At 31.1% G+C, this 24,005-nt stretch overlaps 1 protein-coding gene across 1 annotated transcript in view; it reads right to left on the minus strand.

Moving 5' to 3' along the window:
* Positions 1-8,928: 8,928 nt before the first annotated feature.
* Positions 8,929-24,005, minus strand: part of LOC143083302 (opioid growth factor receptor-like) — a 39,479-nt gene continuing 24,402 nt past the window's right edge. Inside the window, exon 7 of the mRNA XM_076259567.1 lies at positions 8,929-9,711. Coding sequence (XP_076115682.1) covers positions 9,039-9,711 — 673 coding nt within the window. The 3' untranslated portion in view covers positions 8,929-9,038. The remainder of the gene's footprint in view (positions 9,712-24,005) is intronic.

Below are 24,005 nucleotides of genomic sequence, written 5' to 3' on the forward strand. Positions count from 1 at the left end.
CTATTGGTGACCTTCGGCTGTTGTCTGCTTTTTGGTCAGGTTGTTGTCTCTTTGACACATTCCCCATCTCCATTCTCAGTTTTATGTAAAAGGAAAAAATGTCAAAAAAGGAGTACAGCAGTTAATTATTATAATAGTTTAATAATGATAATAGTGACGTCCCAGACAGCAGTCAATTAAAAACGAAACCGATTCTGTCAGTTATATGAATAATAAGCCAATTGGAACCTTCTTTTCTTTTTCACTTCATTCTTAATTTATATCTGGTGATACTTAGTTTTATTAATGAGGTTTCAGGGGCAGATCCAGCCATTTTAAAAAGGGGGGTTCCCAACCCAAAGTGAAAAAGGGGGAGGTTTCCAACTATATGCTCCCATTCAAATGCATTAATCGTCCAACCCCCCCCCCCCCCCCCCCCTCCCGGATTCGCCAATGGGTTTACGCTCTCTTTTTTTGTTGTCAATTGTGACGTTACGCACGGTATTGCGTCGCAAGATGGAACATGAAAAACTGATAATTTTGACTCCATATATACGTTGACGTTTTCTTATCAAAAGCGATTTAGCCCTATTTTTCAAAAAATATTGCAGAGTACCTTCTCGGCCGATTTTTATCAAATAAATACAATAAGATGAAGGAATAGTTCAAGTTTTATTGTTTATAATTAAGGTCATGAATTTCGTAAGAATCGTTCTTTTTTTATGAGGCGAAAAAAAATGCAATTTTTTCCAATTTTATTTTGGTTAGAATGCATAGAAAACTGGTAAATACAATTTTTTGCGCTTATTCTTGCCGGAGGGACACATGAGAAAATAAACACTTTAATCATTTCTGCATCTTAAAGTATTAAAAAAAAAAAAAAAAATATCTGAATGTGCATGTTTTCAGACATTATATTATATGCAAGGCTCTTTCTCTGTTTTTTTTTAAAGCAATTATGGTTATATTTACAATTCACAAATACAGTATTTATATAATTATTTAAAGTTTACAAGATCGTTGTACCTCGGATTCTAATCTGTAAAGGTGGTTTTAGATTTGTGTGAAAACTGTTGTCCATAAGAAATTATCCCTAGTCCCTCTCCCTTTTCTCACTGTGTCTATAAAGGGTCTAATCCTGATGTGTGTGTTTTTTAATTTTAAATCTGAGTGTTATTTGGATTCAGCTGACCTTTTTGGAAATGAACGTTTCCCGGCATCATTTTACCTGCCTAGACGGCCTAGTGTGTATTCATTTAAAACACGCTACTGCGAAAAAACGTCTAAATGACGCCCTTGGACATAATGGCTAGATATAGGGAATTCTTTCTAAAATAAAATTATAAGGTCATGATATTAGTGAAAACACCAGACTCATATAGCCATTTGTATGAACTTATAGTTTGTATCTTTTAAATATTTTAATTTACTATTATAAATGCATATTTTCTATCTATATCACATATTTCAATTGCATGAGGAATGGAAAAAAATAACGTTTGGACATAGTGGCTAGACATGCAATTTATTAAAATTCTGCTCCATAAAAAACTTTGTTTTACATTTGAAACTTTGAAAATGCCTTTGTTTTTTCAGAACTTTTAATTGAGTAAACTTTTATTAATTTTAATATGATTTGATTATATCATAGTGATAAAAAAGGAAACTGAAATTTTGAATAACTTTCCTCATAACACGTAAAGACGAGTTCCTCTGCTTAATATTTGTTGCTTTTAATTTCAGCCAACGCCAAAAAGCCGGGCATGATGTCAGAAAACTAATCTAGTAGCAAGTTAAAATACCAAATTTCGCAGATTTTATGTGCAAAATTACAACAGAACATAGGAAAATAATTTTATACAATCTGAAAGGTTACGCCGGACAAGCGATTATTAACGTAAAATGGCGATTTTTGTGATCAATAAAAAATAAATGTAAGCTATAAAAATTTATACAATTATGTTAAAATAAGAAAAAAAAAAATCATGGCCTTTTTGTACATATGTGCATGTAGATGGATTTATTTTTTTTATAGCCGAATGGTTGCTGTTCTAAAATCATATTGTAACGAAATTTTAATCCGAACGCAGTTACCGTGCGCAACGTCTGTGCAAAACCAAAGCGTTAATCATTGGTCATGATTGACAGTCCAACGTGAACATATTCTACAACAGGTTCAGTGGCGGATCCCGCAGCAACCCAGGAAAAAAGGGGGTTCAACCATATGTCCCCATACACATCCATTGCTCGTCAAAAAAGGGGGGTTCCTGAACTTCCAACACCCGGATACCCCTTGAACCGCCACTGATTATATTCAGATCAATTCTTTTTTTGGTGACGTGACGGTGTATCCCAAGAAAGTCATTCCATTTTACAACAAGGTATACGGGGAGACCTGAAATAGTGGTATAACCCACGAGTCAATCATGTTAACAAATGATACCCGTTCATCAGATCCAGTATATCTGGATTCAGTTATCGAAAAATCTGAGTACAAGTCAAATTTATTATCATTAATCAGATTCCTGTTATAATATTTGCTTTAGATTTGTGTTCATGAAATGACCACTGTTTTGACAAGCCGTTCGTTCAGGATTAAACAATTCATTCAACACACTTATTTGATAAGACAATCACCCGTCTCTGATCCAGACTGAATAGCGGTCATATTTTGGAATTAAAGGAGCCACCATTTGATTGATTGATTGTTGGTTGCTTAACGGCCAAAGCCACCATTTGATTTTTATGAGGGCTAGGATGAAATTTGAAAAAAAAAAGGCATGACAATGTATGTAAAAAAGTCAAAACAAACCAATAAAAAAGGCAGGAGCAAATAGAGTAGAAAATAAAAAAGCACGACAGAGATTGCAACTTAAAAAAAACGCAGGACAAAATGTTTCATATTACCGCCCCCTTAAAAATAATTATGATAGCTCCCTTAGTAGGACGTTCATTTTCACTTAACCAGTACATATTCAGAATGTCCCTATTCTTACATCCCAACTCCTTTGTTCTACCAGGGGTAATACGAGCCGAATTATCCTACCATATCACCCCAGCTTGAGTTTCTTTGTTTTGCAGCTTTCCTCTGTTTTGAAACATTTTGGCGAGAATGCATAATCCACAATAAAACTTAGAATTATTTATTGAGAAAAGACCATCTTTCAAGATTTATAGAGAAAAAACCATTGTCAATGCTGGTATTCGTTCTCAAGACATTTAGCATATCAACCCACGACACATACCACTATACCATGAACACTGAATACCAACTCTCAGTAATTTACCATATTTAAAGGAAGCAAGATATTTCATAAGTGGGGCGAGTTGACAGACCTTTCTACGGAAGCGTATTAGGGACATAGAAAAAATAAAATTAGCAGTGAACTTTTTTTTCAAAGTCGAAATTTTGACACTTCAAATCTTAAAATTTCGACTTTAACTCGAAATTTTAACTTTTCTTATCTTGAAATTTTGACTTTTTAAAATCTTGAAATTTCAATTTTTCAAAAAGTCAAATTTTTTGACTTTTTTAGAATTCGAAATTTTGCCTTTATAAAAACTCAAAAGTTCGACTTTTTTAAAACTCGAAATTTCGGCTTTTTCTTAACTCGAAATTTCGACTTCTTTTAAACTGAATATTTCGACTTTTTTTAAACTCAAAATTTCGACTTGTTTTAAACTCAAAATTTCCACTTTTCCTAAGTATTTATACGTTTGCGATTACCACATTCACAGTCATTTATATCAGCAAGCGGAGAGCCATATATACATCATAAACTCGAAATTTTGAGTTTAAAATAAGTTGAAATATCGAGTTTTAAATAAGTCGAAATTTCGAGTTTAAAGTGGAAATTTCGACTTTTCAATAAGTCGAAATTTCAAGATTTTAGAAAGTCAAAATTTCGAGTTAAGTCAAAATTTCGGGATTTGAAAAGTCAAAATTTCAAGTTAAAGTCAAAATTTCAAGTTAAAGTCAAAATTTCGAGATTTGAAAAGGGATCATATACCCTTTTCACAAGTGGGGCGAGTTTCTAAACAAGAGTGGGGCGATTTGTTAGAAAGTGGCGATTAGGTATGGGCCGAATGGCTAGTGGGGCGAGTTTACATGGTTTCATATTTACACAGTTTTCGGGGGTCATAAAGGGTATATGTAATTTAGTAATATATGAAGTATATTATAATGGTTGTGTAGCGTTATAAACTAGATTTTATGAATTGTCAATGGTTTTTTCGTCTAATCTAAAGCAGCTGGGATGTAAAATAGTTATCCCATTCTGCAATCATAAAATTTTGGCAAGAATGGATAAAAACCGAGATATTTCTCAAAAATCAACTCTACATCGTCTTGATATTAACTCAATAAATATTGGAGAAATTCATGCAGTGTGGAAAACAGCTCTAAATCTACCTGACGAAACAAAAAGGGCAATAGTTAAACGGGTAGAATTCTTACTGGAACTTACATGCTTCAAGCAATTAAGGCAAAAATTCCAAATAGAAAATGTTGACTCAATCTGTCCCATTTGCTGGATTGAAGAAAAAAAAAAAAAACTCATCCACTTCATTACTAGATGTCATGTCTTTGAAGGTATCCACAGAAAACACTATAGAACCATCAATCATGAGATAGTGAAAAAATGGAAGCATTCAGTGGAATAAAAAGTTCCGCGATAGATACATTATATGCCAGTTGATAACAGACTGCATGAAACTCACTGGAGAATATCTGCCTCATGATGTAGAGCCTATGAACAATAGTCAACATCTCGTAGATTGTGCTATGATATGCATGAGAAGCGACTGAGATATTCTATCACGGTGGACTACTTTTAACTTGAATGGATTATATTGCGCCCTGTAACATAAACCTCACACTCTTAGTCTATATTGATATTTGTGCCCGTGTTATATAAGCCAACAAATTTTAAAAATCCGTTGTGCCTCATTAGCCAGTTTACTAGCAGGAGGAAGATACAGAAAAGAAGAAGATCCTAAACTGACATCGCGTCCTCCGGCATTCAATAACTATAACATATCTCATATAAACTGCAGTGAGAATGTCCCGAATCCTGTCTTATATAAACTGCAATGAGAATGTCCCAATTCGTATCTTATACAATTTATAAACACTGCAGTGAGAATTTCCCAATTCATATAAACTGCAATAAGAATGTCCCGATTCATATCTCATATAAACTGCAGTGAGAATTTCCCGATTCATATCTTATATAAACTGCAGTGAGAATGTCCTGATTCATATCTCATATAAACTGCATTGATAAGGTCCTGATTCATATCTCATATAAACTGTAGTGAGAGGGTCTCGATTCATATCTCATATGCACTGCAGTGAGAATGTCTTGATTCAAATCTCATACTAACTGCAGTGAGAATGTCCCGATTCATATCTTATATAAACTGCAGTTGGAATGTCCCGATACATGTCTCATACAAACTGCAGTAAGATTGTCCTGATGCATATCTCACACAAGCTGCAGTAAGATTGTCCTGATGCATATATTAGACAATCATCTCAAAACATAACTGAAACATACAACAATCAACAAACACTAATAAAGTGCTTTTCTTTTCCTCAATTTCTCTTAATGAATTCAAAAGAAAGAGTGTTTCACAATTAAAAGTAATGTTTTAGCAACCATGAGAAAACATATGAATAGTCATTATAATTGATATGATTTAATTTATATTTGATGTAATATGAATATTACAACTAATTACTTCCCTGAGTGATTAGTGGAATGAATGAATGAATGAATGAATGAATGAATATTCTTTTTGCGAAAGCATTTATGTAACAGGAAACATCAGGAGGAGCTTGGACTCCTGAAGGATATTGTAACAAGCCAATATTTGAAATAAATATTTAAAGATATATATGTTATTAAAAAAAAAGAGAAGAAGAATAAAGTGCTTTTTTTATTACAAAAATCAACAGCCATATATATTCATCAACAATTTAATTTCAACTTAGTACAAGCAATAACCTGATGATGCAAAACAATAATTAAAATTTACCAAAAAATAAAATAGTTGGTTACAGTAACAATACTTTTTAAATTCCATAATATCATACCATTACTTTGGGATAACTTCTGCAACATTTTGAAACACCATTTCTTAAATTTATATCTGTGTAATATTTTGTATATATTATTACAATAATTTGGTTTTTTAATACAAAAGTATTGTTGACATTTCATGTATGTATATTTTTCAATACAAACTACAAATGAAAAAATAAAAATAGATTATAAATTATAAATGCCGAGTAAGACAGTAAAGTGGACTTCTTGTACAATGCATGAGTGTATCTGTTGGTTTAACATCACTGCACATTAGAGTTAAACTTACCAGGAAAAATAACTCTGTCAATCCATGTGATACGATTTACTGCAGATTGTAAAAATGTACTTTTATTTAGTCTTATAGTCTATAAGTTAGTCAGTTTCTTTCATGTTCAATTTTTTTTTTATTTTGTGGTTGTATAAAAAGGGGGAAAGGGGTGTGTGTGTGTGTGTGTTATAACCTCTTGCCCCTTACTCATATTTTCTGTTATTGATAATAAATACAAAGCACTGCAATGCAAAAGTTTTTGTTGATGAGCAATTAAGATGTTTTTGTTTGTGAGCTTTGTGAGACTTCATTTAGAATTTGAAAAGTCATGATTCATAAATTCAAAGTTTCACATTCATAGCTGTGACCTTGACCTACAAGATATCTTCTTTGGCCAGGGTCAATTCAGATTTAAGCATTTGTTTGACAATATTTTGCTGGATATTACACCTACAATATTCCTTAGTCCTTTACCTAAATGGATCATACTACCACTAGACTCCCTAGAGTATCAATTGATTGAATAAAAATTCATAATAAATTTACCATTGACAATATAAGACCATCTTTAAATGGAATTCATAATAGAGAGTGAGGAATAACTGACAAATAAGAAACTACATCCAGACAAACCTTGTATTTTGATGTAACATGTCATACGGTCATACCACATTAATTGTTCTTAGAATATACAAATTTCTTGTTGCTTTTTGCAGTGTTAATATCTTCGTGTGGTATGAATCTAGATTTAAAAGTCATTTTTTACTGCTGTATATAAAGGAAGATTTTTTTTTTTTGGAAAATAACAGTTTTCAAATTTTGATGGCAAGAGGAAATAATACAAATAATTCAGAAAAATATCTTTGATTCATGATCTTCAATGCATGTGGTTAATGTTTTGACAAGCAAAGGAGAAGGTTCACGAGGGGTTAAAATTTGCCCTGACTTTTATATGTTTTTTAAATCGGGTCAAAAATTACAAATTTCACAAAAAAATACTTGTGATAATACTATCAAGACAAAAATATTTTTTCTGGCACTTAACTTTATAATTTATGGAGCTATGACTTCTTAAATAAGCATAAATTGTTTTAAAAGGTAAATTTTGGTACTTTTTTTCAACAATTTCAATTGTTTTTTGGCATAATTAACCTTGGCCATCTACGATCCAAAAAGTTTTTAAATTGATGAAATCTATATCGAAATCGGAATCTTTTGGTCACAACACATTTTGGATCGTAGGTGGCGGCCAAGGTGTCTCTAAAGCTTTTAGGTCTGAAAACTGCACAAAATTATCATATTTTGACAAAATGTATTTAGCATTTATACTTTTGAAATAGACCCATTTACGAACCAAATTAAGAACTTTTTGGGGTTTTATGATAAAGTTGATATTTTAGGCCATTTTGTGTCATAAGTGAACCTTGTCCTTTGCACAAATAATATAAAATATATAAAATTAACATTTTCAGCATCTGATAAGGTGTACAAATTTTATGTCATTATAACATCCCTTATGATTCAATGTGTCAAAACTATATATATCTTTGGTCAATTTTTTCATGATAATAATGGTAAATTCAAAATTATTGCAAGTTTTCAATTTATGCCAATAATTGAACTGGAATCTACTGGATGTGTATTGCTTTTATAAGAACTCACATTCTGAAATCTGATACTTATCATCCTTCCCTTCACCTTTATCTACCTGCTCAGTCCCTAATTAATTCTCATATCAAGGTTTTGAGACAAAGAGGAGGCATTATCAGCAATGTCACAATGCCAGAGAAGAATTTATTAGCAACATCACAACATGTGAGTAGACGTTATCAATAAAATTGAGAATGGAAATGGGGAATGTGCCAAAGAGACAACAACCTGACCATAGAGCAGACAACAGCAGAAGGTCACCAACAGGTCTTCAATGCAACGAGAAATTCCCGCACCCGGAGGCGTCCTTCACCTTCAAGCTTGTTTTTGTATAGCATAAAACTGTCTTGGGGAAGGAAGAAGACCAGATCAGTCACTTGACACAATGTCGAGCTTTTTAACTTGTTTGCTGAAAAGGGTTCATATTGTGGCTGGTGACTGATATCTTACATTATCGCTATTTTGTGCATTTTTCCTTTGATTTTTTTTTTGTGATAATTTTCATATCATTCTACTCGCTTGAGATGGAAAATTATGGCATTGCTATCAAATTTGACATGAAATTGACAACGTCGTCATAGGTAAAATAGCGATAAAAAGATTATCATTGTTCATCTCAACTCGATTGCCTTTCTCTCTTTCGCCGTCCTCGCTCAAGCGAGAAAAGCAATCTCGTTGAGATGATCACCGATAATCTATAAATATCAATGTGTAGAAAACCAAATATTCTAGTATACAAATATCTGTATGTTACTTTTCCTAAAATTGCAATAATTTATCACAAAATTTGGTTTCTCAATGTGTCAAAACTGCAATTTAATAAATGTTTGCCATAATTTCTGAACTTACATTACTAAAATGAAATTTCATTAGGAATCAGTACATGTAACAACAATGAATGAACCTTCTTTAAATTTTAACTACTTTATGTAATTCAAATCCTTCTTTTTTAGGAATCTACCTTTATCATAATAATGGCTTAGACCTTTTTTTTCTAACAAATATGAAAATATCACAACTATTGAATGGTTTCTAGGTTAAATATGAATACATCAGATATTCTGTAAATTATATGATTGAGTGTCCTGACTGTCTGTTTGTGTATTACTTTTTGCTTGTGATGTTGACACGTCTTGTTTGGTGTCTGTCTCTGAATTTCCCTCTGATTTTTGCCCTGTTTCTTTATTGTGATCCTTTCCCAAATTCTCCTCTTGTTTTTGTCCCTGCTCAGTGTCCATTGCATCTGAATCACGGATTTCACCACCTTCATCACATTTATTGTCAATTTCTGATTTTCCTTGATCAATGATATTATCAAGCGACATCTGACTTTCAAGTGGTACTTTTTCTGATCCTTCCTCAACTACCTTTGCATAATGCTTCATTTCTTGTGAATCATCATCCATATCAACATCATTATGGTTGGATACTAAATTTGACATGTTGCTGTCGTCTGCTTTGTTACTATGACGACCATATTTGTCATCACCTGATTCATAACCTTCCTCAACTTTTCTCATGTAGTCTTGAAGTCTTTTTCTTTCATCGTCAGCCCGTAATGTTTCTACCCAATAGTCTTTACAGCTCTCGTAACAGTTTTTCAAAGTTTTCTTCTCTAATGCTTCTTCTATAATAAATTCTAGAAATCTGACTTTCATGTGTTCATATCCAAGTTCTCCAAGACATTTTAAGATTCTGGTTATTCTCAAATAATTGTGATATGACCTGAAAATACAAAAATGTATAAAAAATCAATTGAAACTTTTGAGGACAAAATGTATAATGAAAAGGTTCTAAAGTAATGTCTCTCAGGGTTTGGGTTAAAATGCATTGACTTTATAAAAGTCAAACTCTCAATTTAAGTAGTCTTTCTTGGAACTTTTTGTTGCAAGATTGGTGGAAGCAGAGGGTATTTGTTCACACCCAGAAGCTATGAATGTGTGCCCTACAAACATCTATAGTATACTCACAGTAACTCACCCATTATTCAAGGGTTTAAGCACAACAAACATTGCATGTATATCACCATTCTAATATTTTTTTTTAGAAATTAGCTCAATACCAATTTGTAATACCGATTAAAATATCATTTTCTTAGAATATCTAAACCTCATTGTCTTCTTGCAAAAAAAAAATCAGTTAATGGAAGGGTGGGGATGGTGCAGTAAACACAAATATTCAGTCAACACAATTTTTCTAAATTTCAATACCGGTAATTGCTTTTTATGAGTCTTTTTTTTTTAAATCCTGCAATCAATTTGCAGTTTTAGTTTCATTGTTTAGTCATAATATGTCAAAGAATCTTTTAATTCTCCCCTCCCCCTTTTATTCCCCATTTTCTCTTTCATCCCATGTTTTATTCTACTCATTCCTCAACAGACAACATGTTCAGTTATTCAACTGAATACTGCAATATTTACATAAACTTAATCATGTGTTTGTCCTTGTACCATGTTGGAATGGAAAATAATCGCAGTCAATAGTATATATATTTCATTCTTACATAATACAAGGTCTAAAGTCATTTCAATTTATTTTGTATCAAAGCCTCAGAATGATTAAATGATCATGACCTATATTGCACCTTCATTTCTTTAAATCATACAAAGAAACAAAACAAATAAATTTTTGTTTTAACTTTACTGACTTAAAACACATTAATATATTAAAACAATCATTGCAAATTCCATAAGGGACAAAACGTTTTACAATTGCGTCAACTTACGGAGCCACAAGGCTTATTTGTATATTTAAAGTACCGCACATTCTCAAGTTAACCAAAAAAGAATATGTGCCCGTATCTGATTAGCGGTAATTTATAGCTTGATAAGAGTTTAATTTTCAAGTCTATGATAGTTATCCTTTGTGCCAACAGTGAGAAAATTAACATGGGTGTCGTAACTAATAATAAAATTGTACAATTGTATCTACGAATTGCACGTAAAATAAGAGATAATATTTAATGATTTACAAGTAAAGGACAAATATTTAATTCAAGATAATTCGGTTGTTAAAGGGTCTAAATCAGAAATAAATCTATTAATATATTAATCATTTTAAAAATCTGAACAAGAGTGCACCCTGAGTTATAACTAAAACCTTTTTAATATATCTTTATTTACCACAATTCTTGTGCGTAAATTTATAAATCTTTTCAAAGTTATTGGTGAAGTCCCCTTATGATAAAAGTTATTTGTTTGCTAATATTTATCTTATTGGACATCAATTCTAAAGCCGAATACAGTAAATTACAAAACTGCTTTTCCAATAGTTTGTTTTTATGACGGATATTTACTTGATCTAGTTGAACTTGATATCTTTACTGAACAAAAATCTAACCAATAAAACTGATTGTAAGTTACAAAGCAAAATTCAAAGCTCTGATTCCTTTCACGGATTTGGCTATACTTTTTGGACCTTTTGGATTTTAGCTCTTCATCTTTTATATAAGCTTTGGATTTCAAATATTTTGGTCACGAGCATCACTGAAGAGACATGTATTGTCGAAATGCGCATCTGGTGAAAGAAAATTGGTACCGTTAATGTAATTACTACCACTGGGTCGATGCCTCTGCTGGTGGACTATTAGTCCCCGAGGGTATCACCAGCCCAGGAGCCAGTACTTCAGTACTGGCATGAAAATACGGATTTTTTGTGTTATTAAAATTTGCTGTTACAAAATGATAGAAATTATTATAAATTAAGGAATGTATCTCCCTCATGCAAAGCTCTGATTCCTTTCACGGATTTGGCTATACTTTTTGGACCTTTTGGATTTTAGCTCTTCATCTTTTTTATAAGCTTTGAATTTCAAATATTTTGGTCACGAGCATCACTGAGGAGACATGTATTGTCGAAATGCGCATCTGGTGCAAGAAAATTGGTACCGTTAATTTAATTACAGTCTCCAGAACTGAAAATGTCCAGTGTTTAACAAAAAACTAAAATGTAATTGACTTAATTAATTCAATTGTTTCCTTACTTTGGTCTTACAGGAGTTCATCCTGCAGAGCTGAGTTGAATCAGAAAGCAGCCTCTTAAAAAAGATTTTTTTGTTATTTTGAGCAAAAACAATAATTTTTCCAGGGGAAAAAATTTAAATAGTATATTATTATAAATTATTGAGCATTATAGGGTAAGCTATAAACATATAAATTAAATTTTGGTGTTTTAGCATGCTAAATGGGAAACAACTCTTAAAAAAAATCTGACATCAATAAAAGACATCTGTTAATAAAACCAGGATCCAGTTGTCAAACTGGTTACCATATATGCACCCTAAATATTTTCCTAAGATGATTAGATTTTCTGTGTCATTTTGGTCTCTTGTGGAGAGTTGTCTCATTGGCAATCATACCACATCTTCTTTTTTATATATAAGAATGAGTGATATGAATTCCCTCCAAAAGACATTACACATTTTGGTCAAGGAGGTGTTGTGTAACACGAGGACTCTATAAACATTTTTACCATTACAAATCAAAAACAAGTGTATTAACTACAAACAAATAGCTCAGAACTATTCAAAACATTAACACATGTAGGTTTTTAATAGCATCTAAAGTGTTAAAATACTAAGTAATTCATGCTTGGTCTTAATCTGTATGTTTTTAAAATTAAATCTTGTTTTATCTAAATCCACCCATATGATGAATGCACTAAGTATCCTAGTACAGTGACTGAACTGTACCTTGTACTGAAAGACCACTTGTTCTACTTTAAAGATGATATCACAAGTCATTTGTTGATGGAAAAACTATTTGATACTTCTGCAGGCTTTATTATTTGATTTTAAAACAAGATTTTTAAAAAGTTTAAAAGACGAAATACAGCTTTCATTTTAACATTAAACTAGTTACCTTCTCTTGCAAATTAAGCTAATTTTCTAGAGAACTTAATTCCCCTATTTTTAAGAATATTTATACTTGGATATCTTAACTTTAAGAATGACGATATAAAGGAGATGTGGAGATTCATGCGGCATTGCCAATTTGTTATTTTTGTCAATAGGTTGCTGTCTCATTGATGTATACCTGAACTTTATTAAGATTATTTTCATGTAAACAAAAAAATACTGAAATATGTTTGATTCATATATTCCAGAAATCACATTCACAGTTGCAAACATTATATAAATCTATAACAATATGACTGTGCTCAAACAGGTCTTTAAACTACTTTTTTTCTTCAAATATAAATCATATACATTCAGAAGATGGTCATAAACTTAGTTTTAACACTAATTTAGGTTATTATTCAGCAATATTTAAATAATTTAGGCTATTTTTATCTTTTTAACACCCCGATTTAACGACTTATACAAAGATATATCATATATTTTCATCTAAAGTTTTTGATATAATATACGATATCAGAAATATAATTTTCAATTTCTGACCAAAATGAACAATGGCACTACAAACTCTAGATGATGTATGGTAAATATTTAGGCCTATGTTTGATCTTAATTATTGCTATCATAAAAAGTCTTCATTTTCACTTTTAAATACTATGTCTAATCTATTATGCTTTGTACAAGGTGTTAAAATAACCCAGTTTGATAACGACTGTATCAAATTCAATGTTAAATATTAAAGACAGATAATTAACAGTTAAGAATATGGGGTAATGTTTTTTTTTTTGTTATGAATATAGAATATGGAATAGTTTTTGTTCTTTTTTTAAAACTAGGATATATATCTTGAACAGTCGATCTACAAATGTTGTTATATACCGTGCCTGTGTATTTGATATGGGTTGGGTTAAGGACCAAAAATGTACATGTAATTTCAGACTCTTCTAACAATGATGTTAAAATGAACTTTAGTTTCTTCTTTCATTTTTTTCTTATTATTAATCTATTTTCTGTCAAGTTTTATTTTTCGTATTATAATAACAGCATAATCATCTTAAGAACATAAAACTCAACATTAGTTTTGAAACATGTATGACAGATGATCAGGATGGGGGTGTTATATCTGTATATTATGTAATGTTTACTCTTCTCTCCACAGGAGCTGGAGTTATAATATATTATCAACCAACCAAGTTTTTACAGGGGGGGGGGGGTGGTCTTTCATTTTTATTATTTAATTTTTATAATTTTTCTTAATTCGCTGCCTATTTTGCCAGTTATTCACGATTCTTCATATTTAGAAGTTATTAAACTTTATTTTTAGACCCATTTTTCTCTATTTTTTATTCGCTTGCCCTTTATTCTGGACCTTTTGCCCATTATTCTCTATTCTGTAAACCCTTAGATCAAGACCCTCATGACAGGTATCCATTTAAAATAAATCAAGACTGATACTATACATTAACTTAATTTTACAAGTGATTTATATACTTATCTCTTGTCAGTAGAAAAAAAAGCAATGTGAATATAACATTCTTGCTATTCTAAATTCATAATTATTCGTAGGATACCAATTTTCTAAGTTTGCATGGGTAAACCACAAGTTTGAATGTTTAATAAAGTAAAATTGGCATTTGGCATAAATTCAGACTTTGGCAACTGCAAAATCAAATACATGTATACACAAATAGCCCTTATTTTCTCATTCCTGTTTGAGATAGTCCTGCATGAAATATTTGCCACTGGATGTTAAGCAACCAACAATTAATCTCATTCCAAGAAAATTGGTACCAATAAAAAATCAATTAATTAACAATTATTTGTCAAATTGGATCTTGTGGTGTCCTTCATTTCATTCTTCTTTAACATTTTAGACCATTCTTTTTTACCCTTATATTATTCATTCTTTAACCCTTTCCTCCATAATGACGCCTTTGACGCCACCCCCTTTACTCCATAATGACGCCTTTTGACGACTGTGTAATGCATGTTGAAACATTCTCCTACAAAAATCTGTATCAGACTTAATAAAAATTTGTATCTAATATAAAAAGGATATTCATGAGAATATACGACTGGAATTTCATTGATGAAATATTTGTTTTCCCATTATGCATTAAGACTTTAAACCTGATGATTTTTTTTTATTGAAACAATCCTATGCAAATCAAGTATGTAAAAAAAAAATCTATAGAGGAAAGGGTTAAACATGTCCTTCAGAACCCCTATATTCCCTATTTCCTATATTTTGTAACCCATTTATCTCTATTCTTTATTTGTTTGGCCTTTTATTCTACTAATTTTACTCATTATTTTCCATTCTTTAAACCCCATTCTGACCTTCAGCATACAAGGACAAAATTAGGAAACTCCAAATCAAAAGTAGACCCAAAGTTAGCTTAAGGCATGGCTGAATGCAAATAAGTATACATGAAAACAATAAACTGGTTTGATTTACATTATACCTTGCATAAGAAATTAAGAAAATTGATAAATTCTAGATGAATCGATAAATGTAAAAAAAAAATGGATTAATTATATTACTGTGCAATACGTCTTTCTGGAATTAGATGAAACTTGAGAAAAATTGTCAGTTAAAATGGATATACCCACATATCTATCTAATACCCCTCATAACTGATAGCTATCGGATTAATTTAAAATCCTCAAATATATGAAGTATCTCAGTGCCCGCCCATGATCAAATTATGCCGAGTCATCCAGTATGGGTTGACTTGAACAACATAAAGATTTAATAAATGTAGTTTTAGCAATTAAACGCATAACCCGAAAATTTTGTAGGTTAATCTACGTAATGATATAGACCTCCAGATGTCTTTTGATTACATATAACTTGACTTTGTAAAACGACAGTCAAAGGGAGATAATTGTGTTCTGAAGTTTATTTTATATGGATGATATTTTGTTATGCCCTAAGCTCCCTATTAGGTTCAGATTCAAAATAAAAACTGAACAGTGAAAAGATTTATTTGGCAATCTTCTAAAAACAGAACCATAAAAAAAGTATGATGTTTTGAGAATAGTTGGTTTCCATGTAAAAAAAAATCTAACAATGGCATTTATACAAAAAATAATCCTGGATCATGAATCTGTAGTATGAAGTTTCTAATGGGTAGCTTCATTACAAATAACGGTATATATTCTTGCCAAATGACTCTTTTAAAGGTTATTGTTGGTGCATGATGATAAAATGTACACTTTCTTTTAGACATATCATTCTAATTTTTTTTCCAAAAATAAGGGTAACAATAATTATTTGAGACCTCTGATGAATAATGATAAAGATATTTTGACAAATTACAGAAAATTTTTAACTAATTTGACGCTTACGGTAGCCAAAAGTTACTGTTTGGCAACTGACGGTAAAGGGCGAAACCCTCTAATATGTATTCTGGTAATATGAGGCAGGCATTACCTGTGAAATGGGGACGAAGTCTGTATGTTTTTTTTTTCAAATCAAACATGTTAAAAAGAGAAACAGAAATACAGTAAACGTTTTCCGATTTAGGTTCTGTTGTTAGGGATTGAGATGTGACGTTATGACGTCATATTCAATGTAAACAAAGAAACGCTGTCATTAGGTAACGTCTTTTTTATAACAAACAATTTTTAAAAATGAATTTTTATTGAGTTCCTTTCTTAGACTGATAAATATACATTTTATTCAAAGTCTCATGCAAACAAGACCGCAAACCGAAGTAGATTTCTGCGCAGAACTCGAAATTAAAAAACGCGACATTCCGGTTCCGACATTTTTTGGAACGATTTTGAGTTCTTTAGTACAATAAAAGAATTTGGGAATTTTCCCGATTTTTTTTGTTTTTTTTTCATTGAATTTTCTACTGTAATAGGGGACTTCATCCCCATGTTATTCTAGAATCTTTATTAATCATCAGTAAACATAAGCAGTCTCTATGAAGTATAATTTGATGTGAGACTGAGAAATCTGAAGTTTACGAAAATTCTTTCAGCTGTGGATGCTTTTTTATGCAAACATTTCTCCTAATGAGTTTTGACTTTGTTGTTTTAATACTGCACCCAACAATTCAGTGCAAATATGCATTTTATTGGTTTAATTTCATGCTTAATAGCAACACTACATCTAAGACAACTGATTCTAACTAAATAATAATTCTTCAACAGTATCAGTATAAAACTAAACTATTTTTTAACATTTATAACATAATTCTATCATACTTTGTGTATATTTTTTCACTTTTAAATCAATTATTCAATCAAAACTGTCATTTAACTTTGATATCTCACAAATTATGTGTACCAAGGAATTCTCTATTCTAAATCAAGTTTCAATTCTTATGGAAAAAATAAAAATTTTAATCCAGAAACGAACATTATGCTTTAATAACTATAATCGTTACGATTAGAAATTGAAAGGATCAGCAATCCCCAGTGCATAGTTGAGCTGTGAGTTGGTAAAATAACATGATCCCCTAATGAGAAACCTGACCACTTTTTGCTTGTAAAAGGATCAGAGATGGATTAGTATAGACTCTTATCAACTAAAACAATGATGACTTTCTCAAATGCACTCTATACAAAAATCTATCTTATAAAATCTTCTACACGGATTTTAATACAAGGCCATGTTGAGGAGAAATCATTTTTGAATGTTTATCAATTACTTATCATCATTACATGTATTTCTTTTTGGAAAATAGCAGCGAAAATACCAAATTTGTAGGAAATAGAGAATAAATTACAAATAATGAAAATCTTATCACAGGGTTAATCGTTAGCGAAAAAATAATAAAAAAGACCCTAAAAGGCCTCAATTTTTTAAGATCATTTAAAAAATTCAGAGAGATATGACTTCACAGGGGGAATGTCACAAGTATGGGATGTTAACCCCGACTTGTCCATTAAAATGTTTCCCGAATTATTCACCAGATGAGATGGCAGTTTTTACATACAGATCTGCGTTAAGGAGCATGGGAAAGAATTATTTTTGAGGATTTGTTTTTTTTTATTTTGTATACATTCTTTTCTTAATATCTTTGTTTATCCTGCAAGTGTTTTATATTGACTTATATCTATTACAGAATTTTAATGCAGTTTTGTAATATTTAAGCCACATGAAAGGCAATGATGATGCACAATATTAAATAAACTTTGACATGTAGTACTTGGCATGCTTAAAATGTGGTTGTTTCACTACATTCTAAAAATAGTCCCATATGTTGTCAAGAATGAATCAATATTGGACTGAATTTTATAAACCGATATCCTCATATTTTTCGTGAATATATAGAAATAAAGCAAACAAATATAAAACTGTGGATAATCCTATGCCTAGCTTTGGATGTGTAAATTCGCAAGATATTAAGTCTAAAGATCACCTCAAAATGTGGTAAAAGAAAAAGCATTTACAGTAATTTAAGAAATTATTGCATGCATTTATTATAACAATTTCAGATAATTGGGCATACAAAAGACTCTTCCAAAATTTAAAATATGAGATCAATTAGTCCAAATAATTATGACGTCTGGCAAGGCTATTTTAATTCTATTCTGGGATGCCTTCCTACAAAATTTGGACTAGAGACCAATCTCTGATGGGGCCAGATACAAACGGCAGCCTATAGGGATGTAAATACAATAAAGACCCCCCCCCCCCCTTTTCATCTCTCAACACATAATTTAATTAGGATTGCCTCATCTAACATGGAAAAACCATAAAGATGTTTTATAACAGTAGGGCAAATACTTCGAATGTAGAAGATAGAATAGTACCTCACTAAAGGGAGGTCAATTTTGAGAGTTGAAATACATAAGACACCCATGTTTCAGGTAACTTTTGTTTTTTGTGTGGTTGGTTTGCTGCTGTAATAAAATATACTTGTACCACACATCTCCTTGTCTTCATGCCTACAAAAGGGTTGGGGCTGAAATTATATAGACTGATCAAAACGAAAAATATTCTATTAAAAGAATTGGGAATCCTTTATGATTAGGCTTTTAATTGTAAGTTAATACAACTATTGTACAACTATTTATGTAAATAAAGAGCAAAGTTCAATAGAAATGCATTTATAATTATTTAAATAAAAATTATAATATACAAGATATTATTATATATAAGTTCTCTTGGTGTATGATGGGGTGGACCGATTTTTTTCAACATCCTTTAAAAGTTACTTTTTATTACATGTATTATATGAAATTGATCCAAATTTTTTAAAGAACTTTGACAAATTTATAAATTTGGGGGGATTTTTTTGGCTATTTGTTGAATGATGTAAATTTTTGGGAATTTTAATGAAATTTTGCCTCTGATAAAAATAGTTATGTTGGGGTGGAGTGCTGTTTATACCCAGGGTCAGGGGATTAAGCAATCAGATTGTAAGATTTTTGCTTTGTAAAAAGTAGAATACTTTTAATATCATGGATCTACATTGCACTACCTACAGTGTGTGGTCAAAGGGAAATAACAAAAATGCATCTCTGCTTTCTTTTCAATATTTACTAGAAAAAGATACATCCCTACCTCTTACACTTAGGTTCCTATTCCTATTCCATTAAGCATTTTTAAACAAAACATTGAACAAAATTATAAAAAGAAACTTGTTTAAATGTCCAATGATGAAACCATATCATAAATAATATTTTTTTGCTATAGGATAATCCGATTTAGATAAAGAAAATGACAAGATGTTCAAATAACAATTTTAAAATCTTTCAGCTAGCAAGAAACTAAAAGATCCTATGTGCAAATGAAATATATGTCTATTCCAAGAGAGATCCCCATCTTTTGAGTTAAACCATTTATTTGAAACTGATTTTTAGACCCCGTTCACACTAGGACATTTTTATCGATTTAAACTAGACCGGTTCACTTTAGATCGATTTAAGGGCCAATGTGAACGCTTTGAATCGATCTTCAACCGTTCTAAACTAAAACACCAAAAGAGGTAGTTTAGTTTGAATCAATTTAAAGTAAACCGATCTTACTTTAAATGTGAACGCAGAGATCGGTTTAAACTAGTACGATTGAATCCAAAATAACGTATGCGCATGTACAGCGAAAAAAACTATCTCAGAGGTTCGTTGTTTAACCCATATTTCTCTGTTAACAGACATTGAAAACAAACTGAAAACATTTTGTCTTCGCCATCGCATAGATTTGCGAAATCTGTGTCTTCTTTACTTATGATGACTTTTTTTTTCTTTTCAGGAACCGCAATACTTCGTCGTGTTGTAACTTCGTTACTACAGATATTTTTTTTCAAAATTAAAGAAAACGGCAATCACACCTGTACCAAAATGTTAACTTCTAATTCAGGAGAAACAATAACTTTATCCATTTTTTTTTCAAGTGTGTGTGTCAGAGTATCAATAGATGAATTTAATAAATGAGTTCTATTTATACACAATGTTTACAGTTTTACGGGTAAAAAGGTTAGATCGATTGCGTTTTTAATTGTAGTGTGAACGCAGTGGATCGGTTCAGACCGATAGAGATCGTTATGATTAAAGATAATGTGAACGCTAACTGGTTTTATTTAGATCGATTCAAATTAGATCGATTAAAACAAATGCTAGTGTGAACGAGGTCTTAGTTTGTTCTTGCTGTAACACCCCAGTCTAAGGTAAGGGGAGGTTTGAGGGCTTACAAACATGTTTAACTCTGTCACATTCAATATGTGCCTGTCACAAATCTGGAGCCTGTTCAGTTGTTGCTGTTGGTTCATGTCTGAGATATTTGTGTTTTGTAAATTTTTTTGTTATAAATAAGCATTTCAGTGTCTCTATCATTAGGTCTTTCCACTTTTCCATTGAAAAACCTTTAGATTTTGTTCTTTTTCTTATTTTTTCAATGGTTTTACTTTTACAATAACATTAACGGTACCAATTTTTCTGCACCAGATGCACATTTCGACAAATAATGTCTCTTCAGTGATGCTCGTGGCCAAAATATGTAAAATCCAAAGCAACTGTGACTTGGACAGAGAGTTGTCCCATTGGCACTAATACCACATCTTCTTATATCTATGGCTGTGTATTTAAACAAATAAAAAGCGCTACTAAATTAGGCAATCATGTTTTACTGCAGGTCTGATTATATTCTTGAGGGCTAAACACAGTTCTCTATACTACAGTCACTATTGTGATTAATTATATGTTGATGTATACTGGAACAGTGCATGACATGTGCAGAGATATACAAGAATATATAAGCCTCTTTCTAGCCATCTTACATGGAGAGGATTTGTTTTGGTAATGCCTTCTAGTCTATACCTAAATGATTCTTTGGACCATTTATATCTAACTCTGTCTAACTTCAGTATTAAATAAACTTTAAGATACACAAAAAATAACTTATTTCTTGTATTTGTAGATTGTGTTTTACTTAACAGTGTAATTATCTATAGTAGAAATGTGTAAATCATATCATGAATGGATTGAACTATTTACAAAATAGGTATTAAAATCTGACAGAGAATGGAGTGTCCCAAAATGGTCAAGTCCATTTATTTCAGCATAAATTATGCCATGAATGGATTGAGCTATTTCAAAAATGGGTAAATCTGACAGAGACTGGAATGATCCAAAATGGTCAAGTCCATTTATCACAGCAATGAAATTGGATTAAATACAAGAAGAGTAAGTGAGCATGGGAACAGTAATCATAACTGTTCACCAATCATTTGAACTATTATGTTTTATCTTCCAATGAATACGTTTAATGAACAGTTCATTAAACCTTTTCATACTTTGTTGTTCAAAACAAACTCCAAGAAATGTGTTTACTTACCAGTGAACAGGAAAATATCATTCGATGAACAGTTAAAACACAGTTCAACAAGTATTCTCCTGTTAAAACTGTTTAATATATTGTCATAATAAGCTGATATTATGTCTGTTTGGAGAATTACCTACATACATGACTTTTGTATTTTAGAAAATAAATATAAACTGTTTATTTTTTCTTAAACATTATATTCAATTGCATTCTCTTCAGATCTAAAACCAGGTGCTCCGCAGGGCGCAGCTTTATACGACCGCAGAGGTCGAACCCTGAACAGTTGGGGCAAGTATGGACAAAACATTCAAGCGTGATACAGCTCTGAATTTGGATTGTGATCAAATTTTTGACATTACATGGGTTTTTTTACACAAAACAAATGTCAAGATTTTACAAATCAATTAAAGATTTCTTCTTATTTAAATCTAAAATTAAATAGTTGACACAGCATAGGTTTCTGACACAGAATGAATGTGGTCTAATGAACTTAAAATATTTTTTTTGCCTTTGAGCAATTCACTATGCTGTTGAATATTAATCCTCTCAAAAAAATGTTTGAAGAAATTTTCTTTTTATTTATGAAATCTGAAATGAGAAAAATTTAACCCCCCCCCCCCCTTTTTTCACATCCCCGTTTCCCTTTTTCCAAAACTGATATCAATTCAAATTTCTAATGGAGTTTGCAACAATAACTACTCTTTTAAATACATCATAAAATATTAAAATGTAAAATAAAGTGCTTGTTATCACTGAATGGTAAAGATTGGTTGGTAGTAAAAGTGAATATACATTGTTTATTGTATAAAACAATAAAAAAAACTTCATCAGCAACATTTTATATTGGCAAATTTCCAATGAAGTTATTTACATAAAGTTATTGGCAAATAAAAATAGAAAATGACATCATAGTCATGTCTGGCAAATTTCCAACATACATTATCTAAAACATTTTAGATAAGATAAGGAAAAAAAGCTTCATCAGCAACATTTTATATTGGCAAATTTCCAATGAAGTTATTTACATAAAGTTATTGGCAAATAAAAATAGAAAATGACATCATAGTCATGTCTGGCAAATTTCCAACATATATTATCAACTACTATTCTATACAAAGAAAGATAACTCCAATTGAAAATTAATTGCTATTGCACAATATTGTGCAATTAGATATTTCTTGCTATTGTGCAATACTGTGCAATTGAAAATTTCTTGCTATTGCACAATACTTGATATGGAATCCTGATTTGGACCAACTTGAAAACTGGGCCCATAATCAAAAATCAAAGTACATATTTAGATAAAGCATATCAAATAAGCCCAAGAATTCAATTTTTGTTAAAATCAAACTTAGTTTAATTTGGACCCTTTGGACCTTAATGTAGACCAATTTGAAAACTGGACCAAAAATTAAGAATCTACATACACAGTTAGATTTGGCATATCAAAGAACCCATTTATTCAATTTTTGAAGAAATCAAACAAAGTTTAATTTTGGACCCCCATTTGGACCAACTTGAAAACTAGGCCAATAATTAAAAATCTAAGTACATTTTTAAATTCAGCATATCAAAGAACCCCAAGGATTCAATTTTTGTTAAAATCAAACTAAGTTTAATTTTGGACCCTTTGGACCTTAATGTAGACCAATTTGAAAACGGGACCAAAAATTAAGAATCTACATACATAGTTAGATTCGGCATATCAAAGAACCCCAATTATTCAATTTTTGATGAAATCACACAAAGTTCAATTTTGGACCCTTTGGGCCCCTTATTCCTAAACTGTTAGGACCAAAACTCCCAAAATCAAACCCAACCTTCCTTTTATGGTCATAAACCTTGTGTTTAAATTTCATAGATTTCTATTTACTTATACTAAAGTTATGGTGCAAAAACCAAAAATAATGCTTAATAGGGCCCCTTTTTGGCCCCTAATTCATAAACTGTTGTGACCTCAACTCCAAAAATCAATCCCAACCTTCCTTTTGTGGTCATAAACCTTGTGCTAAAATTTCATTGATTTCTATTTACTTATACTAAAGTTATTGTGCGAAAACCAAGAATAATGCTTATTTGGGCCCTTTTTTGACCCTTAATTCCTAAACTGTTGGAACCAAAACCCCAAAAATCAATCCCAACCTTCCTTTTGTGGTCATAAACCTTGTGTCAAAATTTCATAGATTTCTATTCACTTAAACTAAAGTTATAGTGCGAAAACCAAGAAAATGCTTATTTGGGCCCTTTTTGGCCCCTAATTCCTAAAATGTTGGGACCAAAACTCCCAAAATCAATACCAACCTTCCTTTTGTGGTCATAAACCTTGTGTTAAAATTTCATAGATTTCCATTCACTTTTACTAAAGTTAGAGTGCGAAAACTA

The sequence above is a fragment of the Mytilus galloprovincialis genome, chromosome 7, assembly GCF_965363235.1.
Source record: "Mytilus galloprovincialis chromosome 7, xbMytGall1.hap1.1, whole genome shotgun sequence".
Taxonomy (NCBI): Eukaryota; Metazoa; Mollusca; class Bivalvia; order Mytilida; family Mytilidae; genus Mytilus; species Mytilus galloprovincialis.